Source organism: Lynx canadensis, chromosome C2 (genome assembly GCF_007474595.2).
Source record: "Lynx canadensis isolate LIC74 chromosome C2, mLynCan4.pri.v2, whole genome shotgun sequence".
Taxonomy (NCBI): domain Eukaryota; kingdom Metazoa; phylum Chordata; class Mammalia; order Carnivora; family Felidae; genus Lynx; species Lynx canadensis.
This window is the reverse complement of record NC_044311.2, coordinates 9,434,987-9,459,577: the sequence shown is the minus strand read 5'-3', so window position 1 is coordinate 9,459,577 and position 24,591 is coordinate 9,434,987. Positions and strand designations below refer to the sequence as shown.

Sequence of the window (24,591 nt, the reverse complement as noted above, 5' to 3'; positions counted from 1 at the left end):
GTACTCTCACATACAGGGTTAAATCTAAGAAAGGAATCCAAAACATCTAAAGTACAAAATATACAAGCATGTTTACAGTGCATCTGATAAAAACATACATAACCAGCTTCCTCAAAAAAGTTAAACACAGACTACCTTATGACCCAACTATTCCAATCTGGATATATATCCAGAAGCAAATGCAGGGACCTCAATACCTATTTGTACATCCACGCTCCTAACAGCATTATTCACAAACAGCTAAAAGGGAGAAGCAACCAAGTGGCCACCGATCAATGAACGGATGCCAAAACGTGGTCTATTCACACGGTGGAGTATCAACTCAGCCTTAAAGAGGAAGGAAATTCTGACACAGGCTACAACATGGATGAACCCCAAAGACGTTACATTAAGTGAAATAAGCCAGTCAGAAAAGGACAAACGTCGTATGCTTCCTCTTACATGAGGTCCCGACAGCTCAGAGCCAGGGTAGCAAATTCTCGGAGGCAGAAGGTAGAATGGTAGTTGCCCGAGGCTGGAGGGAGAGGGGAACAGGGGTTAGCTTCAAAGGGAACAGAGTTTCAGCTGGGGAAAAGGAAAAAGTTCTGGAGATGCATGAAGGTGATACTTACTCAGCATCGTGAGTGTGCTTAACGCTGCAAAACAGTAAAGTTAGAAATGGTTAAGATGATAAACTCTGTCTTGTGTATATTTTACCTCTATTTTTTTTTTAAAGAAATAAAGGATGGTCACTGCATTAGGGATTTTCTTTTCTCTCTCAGACTTGGGACTTCAACACCCCAGGGGCAAGAAAAGATACACGCGGAATAGACGTTTAAGAATATTCAAGAGAACCAAGCACACCGGCAGGTGGTGGCTAACACCAGGAGGGAAGGGAACAGAGGAGGTGGAGGGGCTGGGCTGGGCACGGACGCCCATGCGTCTTGTCTTGCCCCAAACAGCCCCAGTTCGTGCCTGTTGTTCCAGCGTAAGCAGTGGTATCACCCTCTGTCACACACGAGGTGTCCCTTCTAGAGAAAGGCTGGCAGGTCCTCAATAAGGTAAACACGGAATCACCATGTGACCCTGCAATTCCACTCCTGGGTTTTACAGCCAAAAGGAGGTGAAAGCGGGTATTCAAACAAAACCTTGTATACAAATGCTACACCTAACAGTCTTCCTAGCGCTCAAAAGGTGGAAACAATCTAATGACCAATGACCAATGCGTGAACTGACAAAAAGAAAATGCGGTATATCCTACAGTGCAATGTTATTCAGCCGTAAAAGGAATTAAGTACCGGGGCGCCTGGGGACTCAGTCAGTTAGCGTCCAGCTTCAGCTCAGGTCATGATCTCACAGTCTGTGAGTTGGAGCCCTGAGCCCCGTGTGGGGCTCTGTGCTGAACAGCTCAGAGCCTGGGCCTGCTGCGGATCCTGTGTCTTCCTTTCTGCCCTCCCCCATTTGCACGCTCCTCTCCCGCAAAAACAAACAAACATTAAAAAAGGACAAAAAGGAATGAAGCACTGATACATGCTACTAGGTGAATGAACACCGAAAACATCGTGCTAAGTGAAAGAAACCACTCACAAAAGACCACGTATCGTAGGATTCCAATTTATGTGAAATATCCAGAAGCATAAATCCATAGGGATAGAAAGCACAATCAGATGGGTAGTTGCCAGAGGCGAGGAGGAGGGAGGGACAGAAGTGAGTGCCAATGGGTAGGAAGTCCCATTCGGGGGTGATGAAATGTGCTGGGAAATGGATGGTGCTTACGCACATCTGAATGCTCCAAATGCCACTGAATTACGCACTTTAAAGACGGCTACATGGGAAATATTATATGCATTTTAATACAATAAAAAAAAAAACTCCTAATAACAAAAGTGTCCCTGCCGAAAAGCCACAATGCCACACGACTACACAATCACTAGGATGACTATAATAAAAGAGACAACGGCATGAGTCAGGGAGGATGTGAAGAAAGGGGAACCCTTACACACTGAAGACAGGGATGAGAGACGGAGTAGGTACTCGGGGAGTACTGCAACTCTGTAAATCAACTACGAAGTATCAGTAAATTGTTGTGATTACAACGGGGACATTTTACGGTTGTGGAAACTATAGCTCCACGACGCTGTCATAAACTGTCCTTGCTTGGAGGAAGTCAAACTTTCACTGTTTGCAAAACGACACAATACTCTGTGTAGAAAACCCCGAAGACTGTACCAAAACACTGCTAGACTACATGAAATCAGCAAAATCGCAGGATATAAAATCACTGTACAGAACTCCAGCAGTTCGATATATCAATAATGAAGCAGTGGAAAAAGAAATCAGGGAATCGATCCCATTTACAACTGCACCAAAAACCATAAGATACCTAGGAATAAACCTAAGCAAAGAGGTAAAGATCTGTAGTCTGAAAACTAGAGAACACTTTAGAAAGACGTTGAAGAGGACACAAAGAAAATGGAAAAAATTCCATGCTCATGGATTGAAAGAACATTGTTAAAATGTCAATACTACCCAAAGCAAGCTACACATTTTACGGCAGTCTCCATCAAAATACCATGAGCATTTTTCACAGAGGTAGAACAAACAATCCTAAAATTTGTATGCAACCACAGAAGACCACCATAGTCCAACCAATCCTGAAAAAGAAAAGCAAAGTTTTTCTTTTGGGAAAGAAAGAAGACACGGGGAGACATCACAATTCTGGACTTCAAGCTATATTACAAAGCCATATCATTAAGACAATAAGGTACTGGCACAAAAACAGACATACAGGTCAATGGAACCGAATAGAAAACCCAGAATGGAGCCACAATGACATGGCCAACTAATCTTCAACAAAGCAGGAAGAATATGCAATGGAAAAACAACATTCCCTTCAACAAACTGTGTTGGGAAAACTGGATGGCAACATGCAGAAGAAGGAAACTGGACCATTTTCTTACACCATACACAAAACAAATTCAAAATGGATGAAAGACCTAAATGCGAGACAGGAAACCATCAAAATCCTAGAGGAGGAAACAGCAGCAACCTCTTTGACCTCAGCCGCAGCAACTTCTTGCTAGACACATTGTTGAAGGCAAGGAAAACAAAAGCAAAAATGAACTACTGGGACCTTCATCAAAATAACAAGCTCCTACAAAGGAAACAATCAACAAAACTAAAGGCAGCCTATGGAATGGGAGAAGATCTTTGCAAACGACATATCGGATAAAGAATTAATATCCAGTATCTATAAAGAACTTAGCCAACTCAACACCCAAAAAAAACAAATAATCCAGTGAAGAAATGGGCAGAAGACATGAACAGACACTTTTCCAAAAGAAGACATCCTGATGGCTAACAGACACATGAAAAGATGCTCAACATCGCTCATCATCAGGGAAACACAAATCAAAAACCGTGATGAGACAACACCTCACACCTGTCAGAATGGCTAACATAACAACACAGGAAACAACAGATGTTGCTGAGGATGCAGAGAAAGGGGAACCTCTTGCACTGTCAGTGCGAATGCAAACTGGTGCAGCCACTCTGAAAAACAGAATGGAGTTTCCTCAAAAAGTTAAAAACAGACTACCCCACGATCCAGCAACTGCATTACTAAGTATTTACCCAGAGAATACAAAAATACAGAATCAAAGAGGTACATGTACCCTGATGTTTATTACAGCATCATTATGACAACAGTCAAACTGTGGAAACAGCCCAAGTGTCCATCAACTGATAAATGGATAAAGAAGATGTGTTTTATATATACACAACGGAATATCACTCAGCCATCAAAAAGAATGAAATCTTACCATTTGCAATGATGTAGATGGAGCTAGAGTATATTATTCTAAGCCAAATAAGAGAAAGATAATCGGAACAAGACAAATACCATATGATTTCACTCATATGCAAAATTTAAGAAACAAACAGATGAACATACGGGAAGGGGGAAAAGAGGGGAAGAGAAAACATAAGAGACTCTTAACCACAGAGAACAAATTGAGGGTTGAGGGAGGGAGGTGAGAGGGGGCTAAATGGGGGATGGGTATTAAGGAAGGCACTTGTGATGAGCACTGGTATTGTACGTATGCGATGAATCACCAAATTCTACTCCTAAAACCAATTACACTATATGTTACCTACTAGAATTTAAATAAAAGCTTGAAAAAAAAATCACCGTTGCTTGAACAATGACAATAGCTGCTTGGGCCAACTATTTATGAGATCTGAAATTAAAACAATGAAAGCTTCGGGTGCCTGGGTGGCTCAGTCAGTTAAGCGTCTGACTCTTGATTTCAGCTCAGGTCATGATCTCACGGTTTGTGGGTTCGAGCCCTGTGTCAGGCTCTGTGCTGACAGAGTGGAGCCTGCTTGGGATTCTCTCTCCCCACCCCCTCTCTCTGCTTCTCCCCTGCTTGTTCTCTATTCCTGTCTCTCTCAAAATAAATAAACATTTAAAAAAAAAAAAAAAAAAAAGAAAGCTTATCAAATACAAATGGGAGTCATTAAGTACCTGTAAATTATTTCTGCACATTCCTATATGTTAACAGTCACATCTTCAACACACTTTTTAAAAGATGTTCATTGCAAAAAAAAAAAAAACACAGATTCTTAAATTCAGGAACACAAACTGCCACAGAAGCAGTGGGTACAGGGATGGATAAAATAGATAAAGGGGATTAACAGTACACTTACCTTGATGAGAAATTTACAGAATTATTTTTGTTTGTTTTGGGGGGCACAAGGGAGTGAGGGCAGAGACAGAGAATCCCGGGAGGGAGGGAGGGAGGGAGAGGGAGAGGGGGAGAGAGAGAGAGAGAGAGAGAGAGAGAGAGAGAGAGAGAGAGAGAGAGAAACAAGGCTCAAGCTCATCCAAAGCAGGGCTCCAGTTCACCTGACGTGGGACTCGAGCTCATGAACCGTGCGATCATGACCTGGGCCTAAGTGAGATGCTTACTGACTGAGCCACTCAGGCGCCCTAGAATTGAATCATTATACTGTACACCTGAAACTAATATAACTGAGTTAATTATACTTGAATTAAAAATTTCTTAATTTTAAAAATTAAAAAAAAAAAGTCACTGCATTGCCAAATACAACCTTTGTGTCGAGCAGCATTTAAGTAAATCATACCAACTGAATGAATATTATAAAGCCACGAATAACAATGATTTGTTCACTTCTGGGGAAGGGTCATCAGGGCAGAAACTGGAATAAAGATCTAGGGGGAACAGTGTTCCAAGCACAGGGAAGAGTAAATATAAAGAAAAACCAGAGGCATTCATGTACCTGTTGGCCATTCGCATTAGTTCTTAGTAATATCCAACATTTTTTCACAGACATATTGGTCATTTGTAATTTTTTTTATGCTTATTTTTAAGAGAGAGAGAGAGGAAGAGAGAGAGAGAGAGAGAGCGAGCAGAAGCCAGGGAGGGGCAGAGGGAGACAGGGGATCTGAAGCAGACAGATCTATGCTGACCGCAGAGGCCCGAGTCAGCGCTCAAACTCATGAACTGTGAGATCATCACCTGAGCCAAAATCAGACGCTTAACCAACTGAGCCACCCAGGTGCCCACATTTGTAATTCATTACAGGATGCTCATACATACTTTTTTCTTGCTTATCTCTTCTTTAATACTGATATAGAGAGGAGCCTTATATGAACCCTTTGTCTATCAATATAGTGCAATCGTTTCCCCAGCTTGTCACTGGTGTGCAAACCTACTCATGGTTCCTGCTTTTTCCACACAGCCTTGTGTACTGCAACAGGCCTTTCTACTGGGAGCTCACATGCCTGTGTAAGAGGAGGGCACTCTTGTACTGCACAGGCAGGAGCCCTTCCAGCCCCATCTTAAAGAAGTGTAAAATACGCTCCACACCTAGGGCTCCATCCCCAAGGGGGCACACCGCCAGCCTTGCGTGGCTCTGGGCTTGCAGAGGCTGCTCTTCCTCCCGTGCCCACCTTCAGAGGAGCTGCAGGGCTCCGAGCCCCCGCCCTCTGCGTGCCTCACAGCCTTTGCCCTGCAACCAGTCGTGTCCTTCGTGCTTTGTACGGTTTAAGCGTTCTGGTTACAAAGTCGCAGAGAACTGTCATTTGGGGCCCCGCGATTTTGCAGGACCATGCAAGCTTTTCAGGGACAGATACGCTGTATCACAGCAAGAAACCCAGTATAAGGCTTCGCTTTCTAACAGTGAAAATGATCCATTATTTTCTTTACAGTTTCTAGCCCCTGATCTGGCTTAGCATGGCCTTGCCCATCTCAAGATTATTAAAATTCCCAGCAATATTTACCTCTACCACTTTTGCAGCTTCATTCTTGATACTCTATCTTTGAGCCATCTGGATTTATTGGGTGTGAAAGTTGTGTAGGGATCCGGCTTACTTTTTAGAATGATAACAAACAACAGCAATAACAATGCATTTATTGAGTGCTACCAACGCTACATAAATCCTGCCAGGTGAGGGCGCTGTTCCTATGCAGCCAAACCTCATCTTACTGATACAGGTAAGTAGTTCCTTTAAGTTACTAGGAGGTAAATCTATATTTTCTAATTCTCCATAGGACAGATGGGATAGTCCTTATTATACTTCATCTCACCAACCCCCCCCCCTTGACTTCTGTTGCTCTAATTTTTGGGGTTCAGATCCAGTTTCCTGTTTTAAAATTATTAACTTTTGCTTACATCTGCTTTCTGTTTTGCAAAAAACTTTATTCCCTGTATACATATTTATTCCATATATATACATATATATGTATATGTATGCATATGTATGTATACGTTATATGTGTATGTATATGCATATACATATATATGTGTGTGTATATATATACATATTCTTTCTTTCTCTCCCTTTCTCTCTCTCTCTCTCTCTCTTTCTTTCTTTCCCAATCTCAATGACAGTGAGATCATGATCTGAGCCAAAATCAAGAGTGGGATGCTCACCAACTGAGCCACACAGGCACCCCTATACCCAATATTTATAGTTAGCCTCTCTAAAGCTCTTAAGGCAGCCAAGCAGCTGCCAGGGTTCAAAGCCCACATCCTCCTACCTGTCCTCTCCTCCCAAAGTTAGCTTTTACTATGGAATGAAAGTCCATTAATGTTGAGGTTAAATGCTGAGATAAAGAGTCATAAGTCAAATCAGGAAAACTTTATTAACAGACACAATTTTATAAAATCCGAATGCCTACCATGCCTCCACCGTTCAATGCAGTCAACTGCTTTATTCATCTAAATTGTTTCCTAGACAGGAAATTCTGTTTATAAGTGAACAATGGTTACTTTTTTAAAGCATGAAGTGAGATCATCTGGATATTAAAAGATTGCAAACTCATCCCCCAAAAAGCATTACAGCAGTCCAACAAGAAGCAATCAAACAAAACAGATAAATCAAATAAACCTGAGCGTGAAACAATTCCATGTTACTCGAACCAGGTTCAAACTCACACATGTAAATTCAAAGAGCAGAAAATTACACGGGACGATGTCCTGCAAAGCAGAATACAAATGAAGAAATATAAAGGTATAATAAGAATAAAGGACAAGTGTTAAAGCTTCCTCCTCAGGTGATGTATTCTGATGCACAGGTGTCAGGGGCAGTGAAAGCGTTTATTGCATGTACACCTGCATAGCATGATGGCCGTTCGAGAAGATCCCTCACTCTGCTCTCCAAGATCAGGACTGAGCCTGGCAGGGCCAAGAAAAAACACAGGCAGCAGAATCGGAAAGGTCACCCTCTGAAAGCTCATTCATTCAGCCACATGGGGGACAGGGATGGGAGTGGATGGTGGGGGGGAGGTGACAGCTAAAGGGTCTGGAGTTTCTGGGATGATGAAAGCGTTCTAAAATTGATTTGTGGTAATGACTGCACAACCCTGCGAGTAAACCAAAAGCCACCAAATGATATACTTTAAACGGGTGAATTATATCTCAATGAAGTGGTCACACACACACAAATGTAACCACAACACATGTGAACGTAGGTCACTGAGCACACCTACTACCCTTATTCAGGGCACATCTCCAAGTCCCTCACCAAACACCGTCCGTGAACATGATCCGAATCCACCAGTAAGGTTAAATTACCTTAAACCCCCATCATCCTTGGAAAGACCAAGGAGCTTCGAATACCCTTTACAGACATTTCTACAGAAAAGGTTCAACAAAATGAGGTTTCATACCCAGAAACAATAAACTTGGCTGCCTAGAAATTCAGTGACAATGGAACAACTATTTATGGCTCAACAATGCTGAACGGTGGGTGGGGTTTCACCGGCCTCCCCAAGAGTTTTCCAACTAATAAGGGATATTTCTCTTTTGTTGTTAAGTTGACATCTTGATACAAACCAGCACTGAACGTCTCACCCAGGAGTCCCCCAACTACGATCCACAGTGAAGTCCTGTGTGTTTCCGTAAACAACAATTGTATTCAAACACAGCTACGCTCATTACTCTAGGTCTACGGCTGCTTCCAGCTACAACAGCAGAGGCCAGTGGTTGCCACACAGACCATGTGACCACGAACCTAAAATATTTACTCTCTGGCTTTTAGGGACAAGTCTGCTGACTGCTACTCTAGGCCAGAGGAGAGAGAGCCCTGAGCCGACCTATGCACCCCAGCCATTTCGGGATCTTCTAAAATCTGGCTTCCAATTCTTCCTTCGCTACCTCCCCTTGCTTTGGTTCACGGTAAACCAAAAATCACTTTGCAGTTCCGTGGACTTCGAGCTAGGCCACAGAACTTGCCTTGGCCGATGGAAATGTGAGCAGGTATCACATACCGCATGTACAACTAGAGACTCTGAGCGTGTTCATTGAGTTTGTTTTCATAAGCCCTGTCCTCTGCCAGAAGGCTACAGTGTTAGACAGCCTTTGCCGCCGGAGGCCAAATCCTCAAATGAGAGCGATACGTGGAGCCCAGGTCATCCCCGGGTGACCTACAGCCACAAGCAAGGAATAAATGTTGCAGTGGCCACTGTGGACTTGGGAGCCGTGTGTTACCCAACAAAACCTGACTAATACATACGCAATTTAAAATGACATGAAGTTGGGGCGCCTGAGTGGCTCAGTCGGTTAAGCGTCCGACCGTCAGCTCAGGTCACAGGCTCACGGTTCGTGGGTTCAAGCCCAGCATCGGGCTCTGTGCTGACAGCTCAGAGCCTGGAGCTTGCTTCGGATTCTGTGTCTCCCTCTCTCTCTGCCCTCCCCTACTCACGTGTTTCTCTCCTCTCAAAAGTAAACATTAAAATAAATAAGTAAATAAATAAAATGATATAAAGTATGACAAGTGATAGCTGCAAAGAATAAAGTTCAGTGCATGGCACTGACACCACACCACCATCTAGGTTAGGATCTCCTAACAAACACTTTAAGCAGTAAAGACATGGTCCACACGTGGCTCTCAAGATACTCCCCACCTTGCAAAAACGGGGATCAATTAAAACAAAGGTGGAAAGGGGGCGCCTGGGTGGCGCAGGTCGGTTAAGCGTCCGACTTCAGCCAGGTCACGATCTCGCGGTCCGTGAGTTCGAGCCCCGCGTCAGGCTCTGGGCTGATGGCTCGGACCCTGGAGCCTGTTTCCGGTTCTGTGTCTCCCTCTCTCTCTGCCCCTCCCCCGTTCATGCTCTGTCTCTCTCTGTCCCAAAAATAAATAAAAATGTTGAAAAAAAAAATTAAAAAAAAAAAAACAAGGTGGAAGGAACAAGTCAGGAGAAGGCATGGAGGGATGGGAGCGGATTTGTTTGTTCCACACAACTGAAGCTGTCTTCCTTACCTGTCAGATCCTCTGGACAATTAACCTGCTCTTTCCTTCAATCCCTTTTAAAAGTTGCGAACCCGGGGCACTGCAGGTGTCTGGTTGCTGGTGCTTCCGTGGACCACTAGGTGGCGCCGCGTGCACACCTGGGCAGGCCGCCCCAGCCTCCTGGGTCCCAGGCAAAAGGAGCCTGGGCACAGAAGACTTCCTTTCTCCACCTCAGCCTTGTCCCTTCCCATTTCTCCTCACCACAAACTCCCCACAAGTAGGAAGAAATAGAGCTGAAATAACACTGAGCGATGGAGTTCAAACCTGCAGTTATGGTCATCTGAACGGACTGTTGTAAAGGTTTTTCTTGATAGAGGAAAAAAAAAGTACACTTATATTATCAGATAAGCTGAAAACTCAACACACTGGGGGGGGGAAATGAGAACCGGATTCCTGTCGAGAGAAGGGAAGGAATGTCAGGGTCCCAGGGCCCCCCAGGCTCAGCCTTATCATCATCTTTCTAACCACTGAGAAGCAAGACCTTCCTTCTCTCCCGCTGAGAAGGTTCGGTTTAGCTCACACACGTGTTCCATCCAGAATCACAAAATACAACGGTGATCCCTATCTACGTAAGGCAGAGGGGACACCATCCAAAGCGGGCCCTTCCCCAATTCTGGAATTCAAATCAAGCTGCACAGACAGCGAACTGCCAGATGAGGACGATGGGCACGGATTTCGTGGTAACCTCATTTCTGGAGGCAGCGCCACAGAACTTGGAATTAAGCTGAGCCATAAGTTAAAAAAGAGTCACTAACCCTTACTGAAGGCCTTCCACAAGCCACCGCTGTACTAAGCCCTGAATAGGAATTACCACACTGAGTACCAGCACAACCCTGAGGTGCTTACTGTCATCCCATTTAGGGATGCACAAAACAGGTTCAGAGACTTGCTGACTTGCCCAAGGTCCCACTGCAGATGCTGCAGCGTTAACACACATCTAGACCTCTCTGCCCCAAAGCCAACATGCTTTAGGCGCAGAAACCCCAGGAAGCCACATTCTGTCTCCTTGGGAATACTGTCAGAGTCTGTTAGGGCTGAAATATCAGGGTGGGGTGGAATTCCCACAGGGGCCAAGTTCATGGCGCCTTGAGAAAATACAGTGGGCCAACATCCATTTATGTCCTCTTCAACCCAAGTATGTCCAACGATGTTTCAACAGAACTATGTTAGAATAAGCAATAAAAGAAAAGCAACCTATGTGTCTTACTAAACAGAGGTAGGCAAAGAGCACTTTTACCAGAATAAGCTACTCAATGAAAACCTAAGGCAACTGAGCTTCCTAGAACCCAAAGCAAAAAGAGACCTCCCCACACACACCTAACAAAAATTCATCGTCTAATAAAAAAAAGAAGCTTACATAAACCGGAAAGAAAGCAGTTCTAGCAAGACACCTCAAGAGTTCATCAAGAAATTTTTTTTAACGTTTATTTTTTGAGAGAAAGAGAGTAGGAGAGAGACAGAGTGTGAGCAGGAGAGGGGCAGAGAGAGAGAGGAGACACAGAATCCAAAGCAGGCTCCAGGCTCTGAGCGGTCAGCACACAGCCCGACGCGTGGGCTCGAACTCACGAACTGAGAGATCGTGACCTGAGCCGAAGCCGGACGCTTAACCGACTTTGCCACCCAGGTGCCCCTCGTCAAGCAATTTTTTCAGACAAATATTCAATAACATAATGGGAGGTAGCTTTAAAATCATTTTTTACAAATGATGCAGAGACGCCAGTCACTTCCATAATCAACTAAAGCTTTTTTTTTTTTTTTAACACAGATGATATCCTAAAAGTCTATGAAGACATTGTAACAGAGAACATTTCCATCACTGTAGAAGGTTCCACTGGACTTCCTTAGAGCTTCAGAGTTTTTCTAAGTATTTCACAAAAAGATGTCACTTGCCCCCCCCCGCCCCCCCCCCCCCCCAGTAAATCCATCATTCCCGTCAGTAGAGAAATAAATTCTGCCTCCCCAACACTCCAGAAGCCTCCAAGACCTGCCCTCCCCTGAGGCCACACTGCAAGGCTTTCCCCATGAATGGAGCCAAATCCCAGCCAGAATACGCCTGGGGCCCAAGATAGGGCAGAGGGGGCCCTGGGACAGCAAGAAACAAAGAAGATGGGAGGGGGTCTGCAAACAAAGGGGAGGCTGAAGGGCAACATGTAAAACAACTATGCCTTTACCCTCTACCTACCAACCCACCTCAGGCAGCCTGGGCTCTCCTCCAGGCCAAACAGAAATAGATAAAAAGACAATGACAGTGAGACAGACAGACAGATGACAGATGATAGACAGGCAAGAAACAGCAACAACAAAGAAACAGACTAATTGAATGTTTACTATGTACCAACAACTTGCTCAGTACTCTGCATGTAGTAACTCGTTTAGCCCCTCACGGTGACCCAGTGAGGCAGGTACCCCGAGACCTTCTCTCCCGTTGGCAAAGAAAGGAAAGTACAAAAAACAATTCTCTGGGTGCTTGGGTGGCTCAGTCAGTGGAGCGTCCGACTTCGGCCTCAAGTCATGATCTCGCGTTCGTGAGTTCGGGCCCCGTGTCGGGCTCTGTGTCGACAGCTCGGAGCCTGGAGCCTGCTTGGGATTCTGTGTCCCCCCTCTCTCTCTGCCCCTCTCCTGCTCACACGCGGTCTCTCTCAAAAATAAACATTAAAAATAATAATAATAAAAGAAAATAAAAAACAATTCTCTTATTTCAAATCATGGGAGTTAGCTACTCCATGAGCTAAAAAACAGGACTGTTAAGAAGAATTTATCTCAAATCCCAGAATATAAAAATAAAAATCTGTTAGGAAATACCAAAGATGCTCAACCGCTACATGCTGAGAGGAATATAAATCTATGCCATATGCGCTCTTGTTTTCACACTTCAGTTGGCAAAGCGCAAGGTGTTTGCTAATACCAGGGTGCAGGGGGTGTGGGCCCAGACACCCGCACTTCAAACAATACAAAAATACAACCTCTCTGGCAATGTCTGTCCAAACTGAAGTCCTCACCCAGAAATTCTCCTCCAAGTGCATTCATCACATAGGTGCTCAATCGATATCCCCTGTGGCCTTCAGCTACATCACTAGAGACCCTGAGCCAGAACCACTCAGCTAAGATACTCCTAAATTCCCGACCCACAGAAATAGGTGAGACTAGAAATGTTTGCTAGTTTTTAAATGAGCAAGGTTTGGGGGAAGTATGCTACACAAATAATACATGACAATTCAATGCAGGGACATGTAAAAGATACTTAAAATAACGTCTAATACATAGTAAGTGCTCTATCAATGGTAGCTATTACTACCAATCATCTTCCCACCACAGGGCCTTTGTTCGTGCTGTCTTCACTGCTTGGAATGCTCTTTCCCCAGCCCCAACCCACTAATTCCTATGTATCTCTTCAGACTTCTGCTTAAATACTTCTTTTCCATAGAAACCTTGGAATTCCACTTCAGAAATCCTCTTTACACAATCTGTTTATCACCCTCTACTTCTCCTATTAATATCAAATAGTTATATAGTAATAGTAGTTAAATAGTAATTCATGTAACTATTCTTAAGACATTTTTTCGTTTTGGGGCACCTGGGTGGCTCAGTTGGTTTGAGCATCCAACCAGCTCAGGTCAAGATCTCACAGCTCTCGAGTTCGAGCCTCGTGTCGGGCTCTGTGCTGACAGCTCGGAGCTTGGAGCCTGCTTTGGATTCTGTGTCTCCCTCTCCTCTCTGCCCCTAACCCACTCGCATTCTGTCTCTCTCAAAAATAAACAAACATTAAAAAAAAAAAATGTTTTTTAAGACATGTTTTCCTCTTTTGGGGGCACCTGGGTGGCTCAGTCAGTTTATATCCAACTCTTGATTTTGGCTCAGGGTCATGGGATCAAGTCGGTGGTCCGCTCCGTGCTGAGCACAGATCCTGCTTGTGGATTCTCTCTCTCTTTTCCCTCTGCCCCTCACCCACTCACACGCACACTCTCTGGCAAGCTCTCTCTCTCTCTCTCTAATTTAAAAGACAACTTTCCTCTTCTGAAAATACAAAAGAATCTCAAGCTGGCACACTGCCTTACCCTCTGAACACATAACAGAACTCAATTATACCTCTTAAAGGTCAACAACCCATTAGAAAAATGAGCCAGGCAAAAAGATAGGCTGTTTGCAGAAAATAAAATACAACACAAAAAACGGCGTAAGACTATCCACCATGAAAAAGATACAAAATAAAATGAAGTGCCCTTTTCGTGACTACCTGATTAGCCAAGATGAAGAGGGCTGACACTGCCCAGAGTTGCCAGAAAGCTGCCTCTCCGGCACACCCACGGTAGACACTGAGTGGGAGCAGGCTCTGTGGAGGGGCAGTGCTATGATCTACATCAAATCATAAACGCACACCCTGTTAGCTTACAGACATCCTGGTTAAGTGACCCAAAAGATATACATGCAAGAATGTTCCTTGGAGCACTATTAAAACACAAACACTGGAAATAACTGGAAGCTTCCACCAAGAGGCGTCTGCTCCAAACAGTGGCTCTTGTTTGGACCTTACGTGACCAGCATATGGTCAGCTGCCACCTCAGCAGCCACAACCTTCACGGCTTTTTTTTTTTTTTTTTTTTTAGTTCATTTATTTTAAGAGAGAGAGAGGCAGACGTTCAACACAAGCAGGGGAGGAGCAGAGAAAGAGGGGAGAGAGAGAGAATCCCAAGCAGGCTCTGCACTGTCAGCACGGAACCCAACTCCGGGCTCGATTCCACAAACGTGAGATCGTGACCTCACTGAAGTCAAGAGTTGGATGTTTGACCGAGCCACCCAGGCGCCCCTCAGCCACTCCACCCACAAGGGGCAGGACCTGACTGCCCCTAATGAGGCCGTGTGCACGCGGTCACGGCCAACTCCAGGTCACGTCAGTTTGTTTTACAAGACCAGTGCTTTCACCCCTGAGCTATGGAGCCTACTCGTGCATCAGTTGCTTTAGCTTCTCGTTTACGTTACAGCCAGGCACTATACTGTTGTTGTTGTTTTTATTGTGTTGACAAGGATTCGTGATCTATTAATTTCCAATTAATAAAGAAGGAATTAAAAAGTTTCTGTTAAAAAAGGAACATTACATCTGAGAAATGCTGGGTTAAAAAAAAATGAATAAGGAGGGGCGCCTGAGTGGCTCAGTGGGTTAAGCATCTGACTCTTGGTTTCCGCTCAGGTCATGATCACTGTTCGTGAGTTGCGGCCTCACATCAGGCCCTACACTGACAGAGTGGAGCCTGCTTGGATTTTTTCTCTCTCCCTCTCTCTCTGCCCCTCCCCTACTCACTCTGTATCTCTCTCTCAAATAAATAAACTTAAAAAAATGCATCAGGATAATTCCAGATAACAGGAGACTTTGTAGCTATTTTAAAGAAAAAGACAGGGCGCCTGGGTGGCTAAGTCAGTTAAGCGTCCGACTCCAGCCAGGTCACGATCTCACGGTCCGTGAGTTCGAGCCCCGCGTCAGGCTCTGGGCTGATGGCTCAGAGCCTGGAGCCTGTTTCCGATTCTGTGTCTCCCTCTCTCTCTGCCCCTCCCCCGTTCATGCTCTGTCTCTCTCTGTCCCAAAAATAGATAAACGTTGAAAAAATAAAATAAAATAAAAATAAAGAAAAAGGCAATATTATAGGTACTGTAACGAAACCATCATAAGAAATGGTGTCAACTTTTTAAAAATGCAGAGCAGAGTTTACGGTATGGGCCTTTTGTGTTTTGTTTTGAAGAATAATTTCCCCATTTGTGGGTTTTTTTTTAATTTTTTTTTTAATGTTTATTTATTTTTGAGACAGAGAGAGACAGAGCAGAACGGGGGAGGGTCAGAGAGAGGGAGACACAGAATCGGAAGCAGGCTCCAGGCTCTGAGCCATCAGCCCAGAGCCCGACGCGGGGCTCGAACCACAGACCGTGAGATCGTGACCTGAGCCGAAGTCGGACGCTTAACTGACTGAGCCACCCAGGCACCCCCATTTGTGTTTTTTAAAAAAAGAATTTAGAGAACAATTCTTGGTATGATTTTTTCTTAGAGTGGTTTAACTATATAGATGATAGAATGTTATTCTACATTGATAAGCTTTGGTACAATCCAAGCTTTACCACTTGCATATATGGGATTTATAATGTAAAACCCTGGTTAAACGAAATTTTTTTTTTTTTAATTTCACAATGAAGGAAGTTAACTTAAATAGGGTCAGCAAACAACACTGCTGGGTCTGAACCCCAAGGACTGCTATTATACAGAAGAGGGCAAGCCAGTCCATTCTGCACCTCCTTAAAGGTAGGGGTGATAGCAGTACCCTCCTCCCCCTGGCAGGGCTGTGCTGAGGACAAAATGAGCTTCCGCAGCAGTGCCTGAAGCCTTGACAGGCACAGAGCAACTACTCGGTAAGTGTCAGCCTTTGTTAGCATTTGTGATGGCTAACTGTCAACCTGAGCCACAGGTGCCCACGTATTTTGCCAAACGTTATGCCAGGTGTTTCCGTGAGGGTATTTTTGGATGAGATAAAAACTTAAATCAGTAGACCGAGTAAAGCAGACTGCCCTCCTTAGTGTGGGTGGGCCTGATCCAACCCGGTGAAGGCCTGAATAGAACTAAGAGATCTCCCTGGAGGAAGAAAATTCTTCCTGCCTGACTGCCTTCGAGCTGACATCACCTTTTTCCCTGTCCTTGGACTCAAACTGCAACACGCTCTCTTTCTAGGTTGCGAGCTGCTGGTCTTTGGCCTGGAACCACACCACTGACTCTCCTGGGTCTCCAGCTTGCTGACTGCAGATCTTGGGACTTATCAGCCCATAATTGTGTGAGTCAATTCCTCATAATAAACCTCTTTATGGATGTATATCCTGTTGGTTCTGTTTCTCTGCAGAGCACTGACTAATATACGATTTACGACAGTTGATCTCTTCCGGGTCTAATTACAGCTATAAAGTTCCAGCTCATGGCAGTTTCAGTTTGAAGGGCTCAAATCTGTCAGTGGTCACACCAGATAAGCGATCAGAGATCAGACAAGTCTCTCTGGGCCATGAGTCCCAGGGTCACCACTAAGCAGTGCAGACGGGGGAACATCCGAATCTAGCCGCAAGGCCTGCTCCTGGCAGCAACATACCCTGAACCTTCTCCCCCCAAATCCCTGGAGAGCCCTCACAGAGGACCTCGGCCACAGCGGGAAACAGGAGGCTGAGGCCAGAGGCTGGCACCTGGACCCTTAGCCAGCAAACGCCCCTGAACCCTGGTCTGGTCACATCGAAGAGAGGACACCTTCACAAAGCGGGTATGAAGAGATCCTCACTCTGATACCCGGAAGCCAAATTAATGTAAATCCATTACGAAAACTTAGCATCTAAGGGAAAACCATTAGGAATGCTATTTGCACTGGGATGGATATTCTGAAGCCCTTGCAAAGCACGCCTGATAAATAAGATCGCTCTTTAATTGTTTTAAAGTTTGCTTTTTTTAACGTTTATTCATCTTTGAGAGACAGAGAGAGACAGAGCATGAGCGGGGGAGGGGCAAAGAGAGAGGGAGACACAGAATCCGAAACAGGCTCCAGGCTCCGAGCTGTCAGCACAGAGCCCGACGCGGGGCTTGAACCCACGAACCGTGAGATCATGACCTGAGCCGAAGTCAGAAGCTCAACCAACTGAGCCACCCAGGCACCCCTAATTGTTTTAATATAATTTAAACTATTTGCCAGCTTCTTAAAATGGTTTAAGGTGGGCAAAGACTACCAGGAATACATTGGATACATTAAAAACTTGTTTCAAATTCATAAGGGAAAGCAATTAGGAAGGTAAAGCATATCAAGCATCTGAAACTACAGCTTCCCGATCGCACGCTAAGAATCCCACTGATCAGTTTACCTACACTTTACAGTATATGTCAAACACCCTGTGTGACAAATATTCTACCCACTCACCTAATGATGAGAGACTGAAGGGAAGCAAGATCGCTGCAAAATAATTTACAGCGTGTTTAAAAGACAGATGTGAATGTTTTCGTGTTTTGCTAAAGATTAAACGTTAGCTCTAGAATATCAGCGTAAGAGGCCCTCGTCCTGAATTCCATGTGCAAAAAACCAACCGTTAAACAGACCACATTCCACTAAGAAGGAGAAAAGAACAGTTCCAACTTCTGAGTTTAGAGAAAATGTATAATTCTCTAGATTCTATTTCACATTTTTCTCACCCTGTGCAAGAAGGGATATTTCACTGTCCAATCTTTTCTGCTTCATTCAGCCAAGTAAGTACCATTCAGATTATAAATTTTCCATGGAAAACACATGAAGAATTTTATACTAGACAGGAATTGATTAGCAAGACCTTAAACTTCATTGATAAAAGACGTCCATCCTATTTTATTTGAGCATGTTTTCAGAGGATAAACCACTGAGTTTGATGGCTTAGACCAGTGACAGAAAAGGAACAAATCCTAAAGCATGGCCCTGTGATGGGGAGGGACACCTGGGCAGGCTGCTCCATAAGCAGAGCCAAAGCAATTCTCGTGGGGGCCATCACCGGTCACTTGCACCTCTTCCACCTCCAGCGCTCTAAGACAGAGCCGGTTGTCATGACGGACCCCGGCAAAAAGCTGGCCTTGAATAGCTGTTAGTTGAACAGAATTACTGAACATGTGTAAAGACGTTTTACACAGCCCCCCCCCACACACACAGCACCCCACAATCTCTCATCCAAACTCCTACACGTCCTGAGACCTGAGCCGATTTGAACGGGACAAGAGGGGCTTGCCTCTCAGGAGTTGACTGGGTTTGGGCCCAGACAGCTCTTGTAACAGCATGCAGACTGGACGCTCACCGACTATCGCACTCGGACCAGCCCCACAGCAGGGGAGACGAGCCACAGCAGCAATGATTCGCAAGCTCTCCATCACCGGGGTGTGGATCAGAGATACAGAGCCAAACACGTTTAGTCAAGGAAGGAAAAAAAAAGAAAAAAAAACTAAAGGCAGAAAAGAGAGAAGGAGAAAAGGAGACACTAACTCTGTTCTTCACCTTTCAAAAAAGTCCTTGCTGAGCCTGATGCCAGTGGAGGCTCTGAGAAACCAGGATAAAGACACAGGATTAAGAAAATTGAAGAGCTGGAGAGGCCAGGAGGGCCTCGGAGACCCTTCCTGTTCGGCTGCCGCAAAGAACCACAAGGGGGAAGGTGGTGGGGGTCTGGGAGGCCTGGTCCCAGCTCCGACCTGGCCCTCATGGCCCCGTGTCACTGCCTCCCTTGAGCCGGGATGAGGGGACGAGGGAGGAACAGCCTCTGAGCACCCTCAGCGCTGCCCTTCCGTGATTCAATATTGTGATTTCCCCACCACACACCCAAGGACGACCTGCCAAGCAGAACAGAGCAGGAGAGAAACTACTTCTCCTGCGGTCTTCTCTCCTCTCCGGCCACACCACAAAGGAAACAAAGAGCAGACAAGCCCAGCAGACAACTTACCACATGAGTCTGTCCGGGTGAGCTTGCCCTGGGAGAGTGCTGGCAGAGGCTGGGCCCTGACGGGCTGCCTGAACTGACACACCAATGCCATGTGCAGGAATCGACTCCAAAGGCAACTCAGAGAGAAGACGGATCCTCCATGAGAACCCGGCTCGGGCAGGACCTCGGCACAGCCACCCTCCCGCGCCCTCCTCAGCAGTTTTCTCAGTCTGCTTGTTGGGGCAAATCCTGAGACCGTGAGCAGTTCTGGAAGTACAATGGGTTACGTAACCCCAGGCAGCCCAGCCACCCCATCGGCTCCTCGTGTCGAACCGCCCCCAAGACAAAGTGACGCGCCCAAAAATGTGATATCCCTAAGTCGAGGGCCGGGGGCGGCGCAGGGGAGCAGAGCTTTGTGGCCGGTGGCTGGCTTTGCCCAAAAACTAAAGAGGAACAAAAAGTCTGCTGTTCGTCTCACGGCTAGCTGGGAGCCGGGGGCGGAGTACATTTCGCGGGCTCCCAGGGCCACACTTGGAAGAGCCCCGGGAGCCACGGATGCATTCTTGGGGACACCCCAGGTCTCCCCGAGGGTTCTCCCACTGTGTGTCCTCCTCACAGGGAGCATCTAGTAAGACGTTAGCCTGAGCGTGTGTGTCGTGCATCAGCCAGGACCTCGAATGTGGAACAGGGCCGGCGTTTCCCTCCTGTTCACTAAGCCTCCCGCTCACGTGACGGCGCTGAGCTCTGCTTCTCAGCCGTCCCACGGCGCCTGCCACCGTGTCCCGGCAAGAGCCTCCAGCCACCACGCCCCGCAGGGTTTGAAGTTTCAGCAGCACGCGCTCTGGCGCTTCTCCGTCCTCCGTCGTCACGTTCAGAGAAAAAGCGAAACCATTTCCACGGGCTGGATGTGGCCTGGATTTCAACGGGCACAGATGCCACCGGGAGCCCAGGGGCTAGTTCACGTGTTTGCACAAATGCAGCTGGGGCGCTGCCTCCTCCGGGAAGCCCTCTGGGTCCTCCCCCAAACATTCCCCTCCAAGGCTCGGCCAGGCACCCCGTTACTGGGTTCCCATGTGCCCGTACCGATCACTGTGTTCACCACAATACACAGTTTGCACCACCTCATCTGTCGACCCCGCTGCGCTGTATGCCTGGGTGGCCGAGAACACCTGCCTCGGGGTCACGACCTGCATGCAAATCTCACCCCTCACAGCTCAGGGATCTTAGGCAGGATACCGAACCTCTCGTGACTTAGTTTCTTCACCTGTAAAAAGGGGATAACAGACCCCACTTACTGGGCTCTGGCCACATGAGGTGCTATTTCAGCCACTGGGATTCAGGGCTGCACAAAGTCCTTGCCCTCAAAATACAAACCCATGTAGCTCATGACTAAGTCGGGGGAAGAAGAAAAGACAGGAAAGGGAGAAGGGAAAGGGAGGGTGGGACCAGTCTTCCTGTAAAGCGGTCACAAAAAGGTCTCTAATGAAATGCCATTTGGAGAAAGTGAAGAAGGAATCATGAGGCCATTGGGGCGTAAGGTGATCCAGGTGCCAGGCAACGGCAAGGACAAAGGCCCTGAGGCAGCACATTCTTGGTGAGTCCAAGGATTAGAAAGGAGGCCAGTGTCTCTGGGATGGAGTGGGCACAGACAAGAGTCAAAGGGACAGGAAAGTCCTGTCCCTTAGACCTCACAGGCCTCAATCAGATAGAAGCCTGCTGGAGGTTTGGAGCAGAAGGGTTAAACCATACGGCGTGTGTAAAAAGACTCTTCGCTGGGAAGAGACTGCATAAAAGCAAGCAGCGAAGCGGGAGGCCAATTAGGAGCCCCCTGGAATAATCCAGACGTGAGATGGAGGTGGCCTAGACCAGGGTAGATGCTGTGGAGCTGCTCAGAGACGGTCCAGTTCTGGACACACGGAAGACAGAGCCAACAGACTTCCCAGCAAACTGAGGAGTGAAAGAAACACAAATGCCTCCGAGGCATTTGGCCTGGGCAACCGGAAAGACAGAAGCAGCATTTACAAAGCCAAGGCAGACCACTGGAAAAGCAGGCGGAGGTGGAAACCGGTTCATTTTTGGTTGTTTGAGTTTGGGATCCCCGCAGATGTGAAGAGGTGAAGGTGAAGAGGTGAGGTGTGGACTCAGACCATCACGTCTGGCCTCCAGGGGAGAGGTTGAGTCTGAAGACAGCAGCTAGACAGTGGTCAGCACAGGACAGGTTTTAAATCCTGAAGATTGGGGGAGGGCACTTGGGGCACAGGCGTTTATGGGAGAGCAAGGACTGAGCCCCGGGCCCCCCAACATCCCCAGGCTTGGGAGGAGCAGCCAGCAAGGTAGGAGAACAGAAGAATCAAGACCAAAGCCAAGGGACCAGATTTCCAGGAGAAGGGAGTGGTCGGCGGTGTTAAATCCTGAAGGCTAAGGACGGACCCCTGCACTGGACGAGGCCATCGGTGCGGAGGAAATGGTGGGGTCGCAGCCTGGACCCAGGTGAGAACAGAAGAGAAAATGCAGTCAGCTCACTGAGAAGCAGAGACACAGCTATGAGCACCGCCTGTGGGGGAAATGGAGCCAAGAAGGATTATCTTTACAAAGGGAGAGATCACAGCACGTCTCTGTGCTAATAGCAGAGATCCAGAAGCAAGGGGAAACAGCAGATGCAGACAGAAAGGAGATGTCAGAAATGTGTCCTTCCTTCCGCAGGTGGGCACGCAGGGGTGGGATTTGGAGCAAGAGTAGACAGAGGGCCACTTACGGGGCCAGAGTTCAGCACGAGGGCTAGGCACCCAGGCTGGGCTCCTGGGCCATCTCAGCGTCCCTCTACGCTCAGGACACTCCTGACACATGGGAGGTGCTCCTTCATGCTTAACGTGAGACAGAGCCATGAAAAGCTACTGGAAGCAAATCTGCACATTTTAAGCTGTCATCGGGCATTATCTCAAACAGGGGAAGAAAGTAAACACTGCAGACAGAACGGGAACTGGGGCAAACTTTGATATGAACGCATCTGGACTTAACTCTAACGATGCCCCTTGCTGCTGTTCCACACACCATCCTACACCATCTCTGTTCAGAGCCCTTGCCTGCACCGGCTCCAAGCCCTGGTCTCGATGACCCCTTTGGGGAAAAGGAGCAAGCGAGAGCGCTCGTACGGTTAACGCTGCTCTGCTCCTGGGACACGGGGAAGACGTGACTGACGCAGGCATCCGTAAGGAGCGATATGGGCACAAACCTTGGCGGTATACAAAGGGCGCGGAAAGCAGTTCCCCATGTTTGCATCCCAGCACCCAGCTGTGTGCTATTTCCATCACGCCTGTCCTTATGTGTGAATCAGAAACTGAGCGTCAGAGAGAGGGAGCGGCACCAAACTACGCTGAGCGTCGCTACGGGTCACGCGTGCTGCTGGGGGTTCAAAATTCCCATCCTTAACCTTCACAGCAATTCTACGAGGCACTGTCTTCATCTCACGTTGGCTCTAGACGGCAGGTCTCAAAATCCCACAGCTCAGACTCTTTGCACTCAGACTTCTCCTCCTGGCCCCTCACACCTTGCCCAATGCACTCCTGCGGCCACGCCCTCCCCCAGTCCTCACTGACTGAGGCCACCCTCCCTCCCTGGCAGGAAAGGCCCCCTTACCGGTGATGGTGCAGGCATCCCGGTACCCTCTGCAGCTGGGAGCATCTTCCACAGCCCTCGCTTACATAGTGCTCCTCAGGGATGCCCGGGCTGCAGGCTAGGACTGCATGGTTGCACACCTCCAAAGGGGGCCACGGAGTTGGCCAAAGTGTCGTCGTGCGGAGCTGTGGCGTCCAGCTTGGCAGGTTTCACGGGGAGGTACCCACTGCCATCGGGGGCCCCGCTGCCAGAGTCTGGGGCAGTTGGGTGGACAGGCCCCAGTAGGTCTGGCACACCAGCGGGGGCTCCTTACAGGGAATCTACAGGACAATCGAGAGAGAAGGGCAGAGTTAGTCGAGTCTCTGAAAAAAATAAAAATAATAAAATAAAAAATAAGGGCCCTGAGATGATGTGGGCTCAGATCACAAGTCCTGAAAAGCGTTTTCTTCAGGCCAAGGTATTTCCAAGCAAGTTCCTCGACTTTGATGAGAGAACTGCAGTCAATTGCAGAAATGCTTTAGCACGACAGTTCTCAAAGTGTGACCCGAGAACCCCTGGGGTTCCCTGAGACCAGTGTGAAGGGTCCACACACAAGGTCAAAGTAGTCCACTCTCATACTCTCACGGATGCACAATGGAGTTTTCCAGAGACCATATGATGTGTGGTGACATCTTTGCCCCGAAGGCTTATTAGTGGAATGTGTACTTTTGTATCCTGTGGCTTGAATTTTTGTTTTGATTTCTAATACAATAGATGTGAATCAATATACCACGCATGAACAGAAGTTCTTGGGATCCTCAGTGATTTTTAAGGGGTCCTGGGACCAGGAAAGTTTGAGAATTACTGCTCCAGTACATAATGTACTGACAGTTCTTTTTTATTTTTTTTTTTAATAAGAAAGAAAACAAAAGAGGGGAAAGTTAACAGATATCTCACCAACATGGTACAGTCAGTTCTCAACAAAAACTACAGCCCTGGGCCTGTGACCTTTTCCTTCAACAAGAGGTTATTTACCACAATACACCAAGAGTCTCTATTCTATATTAATGAATTCAGCCTTCATTAAAAATGACACACACAGAGGACTTATGAAGCCACACAGCAATTGGGGTCTGGGTGGGGCCTGCCTGTGGCCCCTCTGTCCCTCTGCCAGCTGTCCCTGGCTGCCACCTGCCTGGACCCAGCCCAAGGACACCAGAAGCAACCTGGTTGTGACATCTTGGCCTGGTTCCCTCCCCCGGGGTGGGGCACACAGCAGCTCCCAGTGCTAAGGCCCGAGGAGTGTCCCCTGAGTAGGGCCCGGGACAGGCCAAGCCGGGCTCTCCAGACAGGCAGAGGAAGAAGGCTGCAATCTGTTGCTGTGTATTACACCGTTCCCATGCATTTTGGGGGCTTTGTAATCTCAGTGAGAAGAAAGCCCCTCCCTCCCACCCTTTTTTCCCTCTGGGGCATCTCCCTCGACCACAGCGTCCCCAGGTAGCCCTCTTCCTATAGAGAACTTCACCACACCACGCGCCCAATTCCGAGGAGCGTTCGTTCAGAGCACCCTCGCTCGGTGCCTGCCGGCTGGAAGCTGTACTACAGCAGAACGCTTTTCCACGTTCCCCTTCACCATTTTACTATTATGAGACTTTACCTCCAAATGCTTCAATCAACACTCCTTTCCAAATTAAATAAAAAAAAAAAAAAAAAAGATGAACACACAAACATAAACTGGGAAGGAGTAGGGGAGCCTGGATATCCCTGGT

At 47.0% G+C, this 24,591-nt stretch overlaps 1 protein-coding gene across 3 annotated transcripts in view; it reads right to left on the bottom strand.

Moving 5' to 3' along the window:
* Positions 1–19,435, bottom strand: part of TRAK1 (trafficking kinesin protein 1) — a 120,158-nt gene extending 100,723 nt beyond the window's left edge. For 2 of the 3 annotated variants that reach the window (XM_030329816.1, XM_030329818.1), the window contains exon 1: positions 19,250–19,433. In XM_030329816.1, coding sequence (XP_030185676.1) covers positions 19,250–19,340 — 91 coding nt within the window. In that variant the 5' untranslated portion in view covers positions 19,341–19,433. Of the gene's footprint in view, positions 1–19,249 lie in introns of all 3 variants that reach the window. The other variant, XM_030329815.1, reaches the window with a different exon arrangement.
* Between the last annotated feature and the right edge of the window lie 5,156 nt (positions 19,436–24,591).